Source organism: Giraffa tippelskirchi, chromosome 10, assembly GCF_054371585.1.
Source record: "Giraffa tippelskirchi isolate mGirTip1 chromosome 10, T2T-mGirTip1v1.2.pri, whole genome shotgun sequence".
In the NCBI taxonomy this organism is placed as follows: domain Eukaryota; kingdom Metazoa; phylum Chordata; class Mammalia; order Artiodactyla; family Giraffidae; genus Giraffa; species Giraffa tippelskirchi.
The window spans coordinates 12,953,618-12,966,085 of NC_137284.1; the positions used below are offsets into that span (position 1 = coordinate 12,953,618).

The 12,468-nt window shown below is 44.5% G+C and overlaps 1 protein-coding gene across 9 annotated transcripts in view; it reads right to left on the reverse strand.

The window, feature by feature from the left end:
* Window positions 1-10,975: 10,975 nt before the first annotated feature.
* The window catches only part of APLP2 (amyloid beta precursor like protein 2), a 64,413-nt gene continuing 62,920 nt past the window's right edge, over window positions 10,976-12,468 (reverse strand). For all 9 annotated transcript variants that reach the window (XM_081534068.1, XM_081534067.1, XM_081534063.1 and 6 more), the window contains one exon: window positions 10,976-12,396. In XM_081534068.1, coding sequence (XP_081390194.1) covers window positions 12,295-12,396 — 102 coding nt within the window. In that variant the 3' untranslated portion in view covers window positions 10,976-12,294. The remainder of the gene's footprint in view (window positions 12,397-12,468) is intronic.

Sequence of the window (12,468 nt, forward strand, 5' to 3'; positions counted from 1 at the left end):
GGCAGAGAAACCAGAGATCAAATTGCCAACATCCACTGGATCATCGAAAAAGCAAGAGAGTTCCAGAAAAATATCTACTTCTGCTTTATTGACTATGCCAAAGCCTTTGACTGTGTGGATCACAACAAACTGTGGAAAATTCTTCAAGAGATGGGAATACTAGACCACCTTACCTGCCTCCTGAGAAGTCTGTATGCAGGTCAAGAAGCAAGAGTTAGAACCGGACATGGAACAACAGACTGGTTCCAAATCAGGAAAGGAGTACGTCAAGGCTGTATATTGTCACCTGCGTATTTAACATATGCAGAGTACATCATGTGAAATGCCAGGCTGGATGAAGCACAAGCTGGAATCAAGATTGCTGGGAGATATATCAATAATCTCAGATATGCAGATGACACTACCCTTATGGCAGAAAGGGAAGAAGAACTAAAGAGCCTCTTGATGAAAGTGAAAGAGGAGAGTGAAAAAGTTAGCTTAAAACTCAATATTCAGAAAACTAAGATCATGGCATCTGGTCCCATCACTTCATGGCAAATATATGGGGAAACAATGGAAACAGTGAGAGACTTTATTTTTGGGGGCTCCACAATCATTGTAGATGGTGACTGCAGCCATGGAATTAAAAGACTCTTGCTCCTTGGAAGAAAAGCTATGATTGACCTAGACAGCATATTAAAAAGCAGAGACATTACTTTGCCAACAAAGGTCCGTCTAGTCAAAGCTCTGGTTTTTCCAGTAGTCATGTATGGATGTGAGAGTTGGACCATAAAGAAAGCTGAGTGCCGAAGAATTGATGCTTTTGAACTGTGGTGTTGGAGAAGACTCTTGAGAGTTCCTTGGACTGCAAGGAGATGCAACCAGTCAATCCTAAAGGAAATCAGTCCCGAATATTCATCAGAAGGACTGACACTGAAGCTGAAACTCCAATACTTTGGCCACCTGATGGAAAGAACTGACTCATTGGAAAAGACCCTGATGCTGGGCAAGATCAAAGGCAGGAGGAGAAGGGGACGACAGATGAGATGGTTGGATGGCATCACCGACTTGATGGACATGAGTTTGAGCATGCTCCAGGAGTTGGTGATAGACAGGGAAGCCTGGTGTGCTGCAGTTCATGGGGTCGCAGAGTCAGACACGACTGAGTGACTCAACTGAACTGTTATCTTTTAGGGAAAAACAGCATTTCAAGACAATCATCGGGCCACCAGGGATGTTTATCACTACTGAGGTAGTCACTGTTTCTGGGGCTTTTGGAGGACAAAGCTAGGAAATTTTTTAAAGAGATAAAACACCCAAAAAATTCACATTGATATTTCTGATTCTAATTTAGGACCCAGTGTAATACCGACTATAGCATCTTATGTCTGTATTTTCCTTTTTCCTACACTGAGAGTCCTTCTCATGTTACTTTTTGCTTTTGTTTTTTTGTGATATCTCCTTTATCTTCTTTTTTAAAAAGATTTATTTATTTATCGTTGGCTGTACTGGGTCTTCATTGCTGTGGGCAGGCTTTCTCTAGTTGCAGAGAGAGGGGGCTACTCTCTAATTGTGGTACAAGGGCTTCTCGTTGCCGTGGCTTCTCTTGTTGCAGAGCATGGGCTCTAGACGCTCAGGCTTTAGTAGTCGAGCACTGGCTTAGTTGCTCTGCGGCATGTGGGATCTTCCCAGACCAGGAATCGAACCCCTGTCCCTGCATTAGCAGGCAGATTCTTTACTACTGGGCCACCAGGGAAATCCTGCACTACCTGCTTTATTAAGGGAAGGCAACAGGTACCATTTTCTCACTAGAGTTCAGTGAGTTTGCCCTTAATGCAGTTTTTGTCAACTTGCCAGCTCACGAACAACAGAATGCTCTAGCTAATTTGAGCGAAAAAGAAGAGAGAGAGAAAGAATTATTAAAAAGATTCTTAGGAAGCTCATAGAATCTCTGGGCAGGTAAGAGAGGCAAGAAGGGAGGAGACACAGCTAGGAACATGGCCAGACACACCACAAGGCTGCCTGGGGAGCCCCACTGCCCCCGTCCTAGGGAGATGGCTCGTCCCAGTGACACTGACCATGGATGCCCGTCATGCTGCCCTGCTGCCCGGAAGCTGCACGTTCTGTGGTCAGTATAACCAGAGAGTGGTCTCCGGGCTCTCCTTGTTCCCTCTTGAGTAAGCCTCTTGTAAGTGCCTCTCTGGTAAGTGACACCTGTGCCCTCCCCCCTGAGCCAGCTAAGTCGAGTTCTGTTCCTGCTTTGGGCAGACAGGATGTGTAATATAGAAATTCTATCAACATAGAAGAGCTGCTCCAAAAACACCCTGTGGTGTCTCTGGATGGGGCGGACGCAGGCACTCTGAGCTGGCAGTCTTGGAGCCTCTCTAGACATGTGTTTTATTACCTGCTACTCTGTGAGCACCACTGTGAATTTCTGCCTTGTCCACATGGTCAACACGTCAAGGTTCATCCTTTCCTTCACCTGATATTTGTGGCTGCCCCCTGACCCGTGGTGCTGCATGGGGCCTACCTGGGTTTGGCTGTTTTTTTTTTTTTATCAAAGTACCCAATGCATTTGTTTGCATTCTGAGTCCAGTGCTCATTCAGCACGTTAAAGGAACTTTATGTTTTAAGCAAATAATGTAAATAAATGTGCCCATGGCTGTACAAGATTCTTGCAGCATATTATCTTCGCTGCAAAGAACAAGAAAAGGACAAGATTGACGTTTCTACTCCTAGTACAAACTCTTCACTGGCTACGTTATCAGGTTACAAATATTATCATCTGATAAGAAGTTGGTAAAAATGTTTTATTTTTTGGTCAGCTGGCTTTGAGGATCCTTGTTCCCCAACTAGGGACTGAACCCAGGCCATCAGCAGTGAAAGCGACAAGTCCTAACCACTGGACCATGAGGGAATTGCCAAAAAGTTCTAAACTATCAAGACTATGGATTTACATTGCACATTAATAATGTCCACTTACTACATACATTTAACAATGACGTTCCTCATTCTAAGTGTATGTCGAGTCAGGTGGCACTGACAAATATTTCAAGACCAGCGTGATTAATGTCATTTAAAAATTTAATATCCAGAATATGAAGACAAGCCACTACAATTTTCTCAATGCTTAAAGTCATGCAATATTCAATTACGTAATTTACAAAATTTCATTAAGGAATGATAAATACACACCTTGAGGTTCTTAATTAAATGGCAAAGACAGAAAGCCATAAACCATTATAGAATCATTTTGTTCTGCTGCAGTAATAAAAAGGCTGAAATAAAACACAGAAGTGACATGGCGTCAGTATAATAGACGGTCCTGTCAGCAAGTGCTGTTGGAGGAAGGTGGATTTGAAGAAACATGCAAAAAGCCATGTTAGACTATGTTTGGAAGAAGTACAACCCAATTTATGGTATGTTGTTTTGTTGTTTAGTCACTTAAGTCATAGCCGACTCTTTTGTGACACCATGGACTATATAGGCTGCCAGGCTCCTCTGTCCATGGGATTTCTCAGTCCAGAATACTGGAGTTGGTTGTCATTTCCTTCTCCAAGGGGTCTTCTTGACCCAGGGATTGAACATGTGACTCTTGCATTGCTCAGACAGCAGGAGACCTGGGTTCAATCCCTGAGTTGGGACAGTTTCCTGGAGGAAGGCACAGCAACCCACTCGAGTATTCTTGCTTGGAGAATCCCATGGACAGAGGAGCCCGCAGGATTATAGTCCATGGGGTTGCAAAGAGTCGGACACGGCTGAATGACTAACACTCTACGTTGCTGGCAGATTCTTTACTACTGAGCCATATAGTATTTGCCAATTGTTTTAATCAGGAAGTACACTACTTTTTTTTTTTTTTAATCAGTCCCTGTGTTCTGGGAAAAGATGTTTTCAACAAATAACACTAACTCACGTTCACTGAGCTCATTTGTACTGGACATTGGTGTAGCTTTGGCATCTTTTCCTGTGGTCACTCACTCCTAATCCAACAGGCTAGTGCTGCCTCCACCCCATTTCTTCAGAAGGAGAAACTAAGGCACAGAGCAGTTATGCACCCTCCCCAAGGTCACCAGTCAGTAGGTGGCCAAATCAGAAAAAACATCACGAGGTTTGGTTTCAGAATTCCCACTTGTAACATGATAGCTACCTCTTCAATTTTATTTGTATTTTATGGGAAAGAATGTAGTATGCAAAATCCGGGAAATGTAATACTTTGGGGAAATGAAGTCAGTCAGTTCAGTCACTCAGTTGTGTCCGACTCCTTGCGATCCCATGGACTGCAGCATGCCAGGCTTCCCTGTCCATCACCAACTCCTGGAGCTTATTTTTTCAAACTCATGTCCATCGAGTCGGTGATGCCATCCAACCTTCTCATCCTCTGCCGTCCCCTTCTCCTCCTGCCTTCAATCTTTCCCATTATCAGGGTCTTTCCCAATAAGTCAGTTCTTCACATCAGGTGGCCAAAGTATTGGAATTTCAGCTTCAGTATCAGTCCTTCCAATGACCATTTGGGACTGATTTCCTTTAGGGAAATGATGTATCCCCAGATAAAGTTTGGTGGTAGAAATCATTAAGTGCAATGCTACCAAATGTCTCCAACCAATAGATTATTCTGGTTAGAATCAAGAACATTTAAATATGAATCTTCACCATATTTTTAAATAAGGCTAGAAGTAACCAAGAAAACATTTTGTACCTCACAGAGAGATTCATCCTGTGACAGTATTTAGAGTTGTACTTAATGATGTTAAACTGTTTTCTGTTTTTCATTTTATTTAATTAATCTATTTTTGGCTGTGTAGGGTCTTCCTTGCTGGGCTGGCTTTTCTCTAGTTGCGGCTGGTGGGGCTACCCTCTAGTCGAGGTGTGTGGGCTTCTCACTGCGGTGGCTTCTCTTGTTGCTGAGCATCAGCTCTGGGCACACGGGCTTCAGTAGGTGTGGCTCCCGGGCTCTAGAGCGCAGGCTCATTAGTTGAGGTGCACAGGCTGAGTTGCTCCACTGCATGTGAGATCTTCCCAGACCACGGATCAAACTGGCATCTCTCGCATTGGAAGGCAGATTCTTTACCACTGAGGCACAAGGGAAGCCTGTTTGCTTTTTAAGCTAAAAAATGCCTGTTCCAATTTGCTTTCTCTAAAGAAAACTATGCTGTGGAGAAATTTGAAAACCAGCATCTGGAAAGTTTTCCACTAGTAGATAATTCTGCTATCAAAAGTGGTGTCTCACCTGAAAGACCAATTTGTATACTTAAACTCGGGAGTGGAATCAGTAGATAGGATTGGAAATTAAGTATTGTGCTGTTAACAGGCATGGCCAAAGATGATTTCTCCCATCCCAGCCTGTTTGTGCAAGGTCTCTCATTCAGCTTTAAAAAAAAAAAAGCTTTATTGAGGTATAATTGACATACAATAAACTGAACATATTAGAAATGTGTACTCTGATAAGTCTGATACATGTCAGGCTTACACAACCCTGAAACCATCACCACACTCTAGAACTCTTTCAGCTTTGATAGCCATGAGATACAATAATGAAACAAGCAGACTTTAGAACTAGACTTTCAAATTGCTCTATTGCAAAGTGTTAGGACACGATTTGAAAATAAGAAGGTGTGGCACAGCATAACTCCCCACTTCTTAAGCACATAACTACGTCCTTCCAGGGAGGGGAGAGGAGAGAGACTCCACGGGGAGAAATTGACAAGTGTACCTACAGGCGCGTTATTAAGGCTGAGATAGACAGTGGCAATCATGGGGCAGCTCATACCCTTGACATGCTGTGATGAGCGTGGCATTTGGCTGTGGTCTTCCTCCCTAGTAACACACAACCCTAGGGTCTTATCATGATAAAAAAAAAAAGTGTAACCAATCCTGGTAGAAGAGCATCCGACAGTATGCCTGACCTGTACTCCTCAAAGCCATCAAAAAAGAGGAATGTGTGAGGAAATCCCTATAGTCAAGAGGAGCTTAAAGAGACACGTTTTCCTGAAAGTTTTACTTTTGTTTTAGGTTCGAAGGATTCGTTAACAAATCAAACCACTTGTTGCACATATAAACAATTTTTTATGGAAGATTATTTGACCTAATTTCAATATAGTCATTAAAAGAAAAGAAACAATAGAGAAAAGTAACAGCACACACATCACCAAACTGGGCTGGCCAAAATCCAGAATTAAGCAGCACTGGGAAGTCCCTTGTTAACAGCAATCTGGAGTCCCATTTGGGAAAGTCCCCTGGGCGGTGCATCCACCCTTTGGCAAGACTTCAAATTGCAGTTTTGGGGGCTCCTGCTTATGAATCCCAGGCCGAAAACTGATACCATCATCAGATGGTGTACAAAAAATGCAGCTTTACAAAGCTGTTTCACAATTTTTGTGAGTCACAAGAATTCTTAGACCTTGGGGGATTGGTGAGACCTCCAGGGGCTCAAGAATTCCAAGACCCACTCCCTTTCTTATCTAAAGTGCTGCCTGATCGCTGGGCTTGCAGGTGGGCAGGTACAGAATCTGAGCAGAGTCAGAAGCAGTTGGAGGCCTGCTCTCCTGCTTCTGAAACCCAAACAAGGCTTCCTCCATTTTGATTTCCCTAACAAGACACACCTAAAAATGTGATATCCTGGGACAGAGAAAGGACATTGGGTAAAAACTAAAGAAATGCGAATCATCTATGGACTTTAGTTAGAGGAAGAGTGAAAACAATCAATTTGCTTCCACTGAAACCAGTAACATTTCACTAGACCCGAAAGGCTTTGTTCCTTTAGTAAATAAAATTTTGGGGGAAATTTTCATCTTTTTTATGCTTTCCAAATTTCCATTTATAAGCACATATATATACTTTTTAAATAACTATCTAAGACACAAGTGGAGTGCTGGTAAGGATTTTGGAGAACGAGGAACCTTTGTGTACTGTTGGTGGGAATGTAAATAGTGGTGGTACAACCACTATGGAATACTGTATGGACATTCCTCAAAAAAGTAAAAATAGAAATACCATAGCAAAAAGGTTTTATTGATGGAGATTGCTGCTGTAAAGAAAGAGCCACTGCCTTCAGTTCAGTCAGACCCGGGTTAAGTTGGTTGAGAAGTTCTGGAGATTAATCAAGAAGCCATGCTCCATCCATTTCAAGGATGCTAGAAAAATGTTTTCTGTTTGGTCAAGTCCTGTCCCCTCCTCTGGATACCTGGACCACGCCCCTCAGGAAGGCACAGCTGTACTGGTTGTGAAGACCTGCTGGACTCAGTGCCCACAAAGGACAGGAGAGACACCATTTCCCCTCGTTCACTGCAGCTAAGAGGGCACGGCGCTGGCTGGCCCTGTTTTATAAGGACCACTTCACCCTTTGTCCCAGAAAATTACTGCATACCCCACAGACTTTGGCTCTGTGCAGGAGCGTGTGAGCTGGTGGCCATGTGTCAGCTGTGAAAGAGGGCGGGACGGGGAAGCCACGGGGCCTTCTGGTTCCTTCTCCCTACTCTCAAGTGTCCATTTCTAACAGTCATGTAAGGCCCTATGTTCCTTTGGAGGAGACCCCGGGGCCTCCCCAAATTTGAGCAACTCATCATGTCCCAACCTCTCTTAAATCAGAGAATCAGCGTCGCGGCAACTGAAACCAGAGGTTACTGGGACACCTGGGCTGGCTCAGACTTGAGTGCCAGGTTCGATTGTCACTGAGAGCAGACGCGGGAGGTAGGAGGACCTCGCGCCAAAGTCCGCAGGAGCTGCTAGCGCCGGAGGCCGCCAGGAGGGGCGGGGCCGCGTTCCCCAGAGGCAAGGCTGAGTCACTTGCAGAAACCGGGAGAGGAGTGAGTTTCTCCCTGGATGGCGTGGGGGAAGGTGTGGGGGAAGGTGCCGCCAGGGAGCGGAGCAGAGCTGGCTTAGATGAGGCTTGCTGCCTTACATACGCTTCCTTCCTTTTTTTTTTTTTTTTTTAAATTTATTTACTTATTCCGCTGCACCAGGTTTTAGTTGCAGCAGGTGGGATCTGGTTCCCTGACCAGGGATTGAACCCAGGCCCCAGCATTGGGCACACTGGACCACCAGGGAAGTCCACATTTCCTTTCAAAGTTAAAAAAACTTTATGTATGGCAAAACAAATACAATATTGTAAAGTTAAAAAATAGAAAATAAACTAATTTAAAAAAAATGAAAAAGCCACACACACACAAAAAAACCCTTAAATCTCCAGAGAGCTTCTACAGATCTAGAGTTCTCCATCATTCCAGAGTGAGGAGGACGCGGGAGCCTCGTTGCCAGGACATTCAGATCCACCCTCAGCTCCCTCTGCACCGACCCCCTCGGGGTAACGGAACCCACTGCTGTTTCTCCAGCAACCACCTGCCCCCCTCCGCCGCCTGAGGCCCACCGTCAATAGGGGCGTGGGTGATGGACACTGATGCTAAGAGCTGGCGAGCTGGACGAGCCCTGGCTGACAGGCGCTGCGTGTGGGGTGACTGCAGCTCCCGTTTCCCAGGACTGACATCCCCTAGGCAGGGGGTGTCATTCCTCACCAGTGTAAGACAATAGCCCCCTGTGAAGTTCAGACAATAAAATGAGGCAACGTATTCAAAGCAGCCGGCAGATGGCAGGCGCTGACCCAAGCGAAGCTGGTCTGTTAGATTTGGAGGGAACCCTAACGAATGCAGACCCACACATCCCAGCTGGTATTGCAGAGGGCCAGTTGAAGACACCCTTCGGAACTCAGAGACACTGGCCTCAAAGAAATGAAGTTTCTATTTCTCCAACTTCCTGGCAGCGAGTTGTGAGGTCAATGCAGGAGGGAGGGGCAGATGGGGACCTGCTGATGGCAACAAAGGACCAGCCTGTTCAACTGGTTTGTCCCAAGGCATTTCCTGGCCAGGGGCTCATAAAACACACACTCCCTATTCCAGTATCTAAAGAAAATGCATACACCATGTATGTGCACATATGTACATGGATACACACACAGACACGCAGTGGGATCTTGTCAGCACCATATATGTCAAGCTGCATGACACTCCACTAGGGTGAGTACTGCTGAGATCAGCCCCTGAATTTACTCAAGAGTAGGTGGAAGTTAGAAAGACTTCCATCACAGTGAAAACCACCCCCGAGCACAACACACTGAAAGCAGGTGTTGAGTAAACAAACCTCCTTCAATGAGAAAACAGTGCCTGCTAGTGGCAGGTTATTTAAGAAACTCAGAAATGAAGGCTGCAAACTTTTCTTAAAAATTCAGCCCCAAGCTCTACTCACTGTCGCCAGGATCGAGAGGAAAAGTCTCATGTTAATAAACAACTGTATTTTGCTGCACCAAACCTTTCATTTCTGATTTCTTTTAGCTAATCATGTAGTTTATTCTTATGTTTGATCAAATGAATGATCACTGCACATTTATAGGAATTCAGATGGTAAAGAATCCACCTGCAATACAGGAGACCTGGGTTCCACGCCGGGGTCAGGAAGATCCCCTGAAGAAGGGAATGGCAACCCACTCCAGTATTCTTGCCTGGAGAATTCCATGGACAGAGGAGTCTGATGGGCTACAGTCCATGAAGCCACGAAGAGTTGGACATGACTGAGCGACTAACATTTTCACTTTCAAAGGAAGTCACAAGAGCTCATAAGGAAATAGGCATATGGAGAACAGTATGAGATCCCTTAAAACACTGGGAATAAATCTACTATATGACCCAGAAACCCCACTACTGGGCACACACTCTGAGAAAACCACAATTTTAAAAGACACACATCCTAACACTCATTGCAGCACTATTTACAATAGCCAGGACATGGAAGCAACCTAGATGTCCATTGACGAATTGATAAAGAAGTTGGGGTACATATACACAATGGAATATTACTCAGACATAAAAAACAGAACAAATTTGAGTCTTGGTTCTGGTGAGGTGGATGAACCTCGAGCCTGTTACAAAGCGAAGTAGGTCAGATAAATACAGTATATTAACGCATATGTATGGAATCTAGATAAATGGTACTGATGAACCTTTTGCAGGGAAGGAATGGAGACACTGATGTAGAAGATGGACGTGTGGACACAGTGAGTCAGTGGGACGAATGAAGAAAGTATCATCAGCATACACTATCAGGTGTAAAATAGACAGCTGGTGGGAAATTGCTATATAACACAGGAGCCCAGCCTGCTGCTCTGTGATGATCTAGAGGGGTGGGATGGGAGAAAGGGAGGAAGGCTCAAGAGGGAGGGGGTATGTGTATAATTAATGGCTGGTTCACATTGTAGTATAGCCAAAACCGATATGACGTTATAAAAATTAAAAAAAATAATAATAATAATGAAGGAAACAGGCAAGTTAGAGAAGGAAGAATACTTTAAAAATCCTGCTGCATAAACTCAGATGGATTTATCTTCATAAAAAGAAGAAATGTTATAAGAAATATTAAGATAAAGCCAGCAGGGAATTCCCAGGCAGTCCAGTGGTTGAGACACTGCAGGGGGCACGGGTTTGATCCCTGACAGGGGGACTAAGATCCCAAATGCCACCAGGGATCACACACCCCACATTGTAGCGAAACAAGGAAAGGAGGGAGACAGCAATAAAGCAAGCAGCTCTTATGGAATTTAAAAACATAATTACAGAACTCACTAGAAAGGTGAAGACACGCAAAGGAATCACCCAGATTACAGACTATAAAGAAAAAGGAGCCATCAGAGGAGGTTTAACCAGTTAATAGTTTTAGAAAACATAAAATACAGAGAAGGAAATCATTACAGACATAATGAAAGATTATTTCTCTGAGATCAAAAGAGCCACAAGCTTGGTTGTGGAACCAAGGTTGAAGGAACTTTTCCTCTTTTTTAATTTTTTAAATGAAAAATTCAATTCAAGCCCAGGAGTCCAGCCTGCTGGACCAATTCCTGCCTCCGCAGAGTGGTCAATGACCCTCCAGAAAAGGAAGCCGCCCACCCTCCAGGGTGAAGGGTTGAAGCCGTCACCCACAAACAACGCCAGGCCAATGACACACGGAGTCCTGGTGGAAGTTAAAGTATTTATTGATGTGTTTAAACTCTGTACATTCTCCACAGATCAGATTAAGGAGTTTGTAGGCGAAGTTTATCTGTGCATAGTGGGAAGAGACATGGATGGGTAAAGGGGAGGAAGAAGAAAAAAACATCACAGGGAAATAGAAAAAAGGATACACCACAGGTTACCAGAACCTTCTGAATTTAAAAAAAAAAAAAGGAAAAGAAGCAGTTGTGAGCAGCAACATCAACTACACAAGCATCACAGAGACTCATGTGAACGAAATGAAACTTTCAGAGCTTCCATGGGGTCTACAGGTCATTTCGTGTACAGCTTGGAACATCCACCTTCCACAGAAAAGTACACCTCCCCGGTCCTCCCTGCACCGCTGGCCGTCTCCTCCTGCTGTCTTCTCCCAGTGGATGGTGCAGATCAGTGCCTTGGCGGGGGAGGGGGCCGGGAATTACCCAGAGAGGAAAACAGCACATCTAGAGATCACTTGGGAAGGACGTGCATGGTCAGAAGCTACGGTGAGTCAATGGCAGACAGGAAGGACGCCAGGTACCAACGACAGGCTAATTTCTGTGGAAGAACTGGATTGAGAAGGAGCGCAGCAGTGGTCCTGCTCTGCACACACAGGCTCGCTGAGAGATGCTGAAGCGCAAATGCTTGCTCTGAGCGCCTCTCTGGTGACAGGACTTGTGTGAAGACACCCTGGTACCCAGCGGTGGAGCACCAGACCTCCGAGAAAGGGTCCTTCAAAGGGATTTTGAGAGGGGATGGTGATGTACTTTAAGGACCAATAATTACAGTTCCTGATTCGGCTTTCTCAGCAACTTTCTGAAAGCCCATTTAAAGGGAATACTGCCTCTTCTTCTTCCTTTTTTTTTTTTTTTAAATAAAAACCAGGACAGTGAGCGTTAAAGAGTTGGTTTACACAGTGCAGCTGGAACAAACGGCCTGCATGTAGCATGTTCAGTCTATCGTTGACAATATTTTCCATTTCAATAGAGAGCATGTGTGAGACGATACAATAGAAGTGAGATTCCTGATTAATTTAAAAAAAGAAAACTACATCAGTCAAATATCTGCAATAGATCATTTGTTCATTTAAGGTTTATATATCATATATTGTTATATTAACATTTTTTCGCCCATTTAAAAGAATGGAAATTGTGACTCTACAGTAGTACTTTATAGTCTTAATGCTCCAGGAGATCTGAGTGTCGAGGAACTCCTCTGGAAGTCACTGTCGGTCCATCGTCCATCCAGACCTCTGGACGTCTGCTGCCCGCCCAACCTCCCTCCACTGGCGCTGCGCTTCCCCCGCTTAAATCTGCATCTGCTCCAGGTATTTGTAGGTTGGGTTTTCGTAGCCATGGTTCTGCATCTTGCTCAGGTGACGCTCTTCTGGGGTGAGCATCGGGTCAACCTGGAGGGAACAAAGATAGTGGTCACTGTGTGAATGTAGGAGAACTTGCCAGGGTGTCAGCAGACATGAACT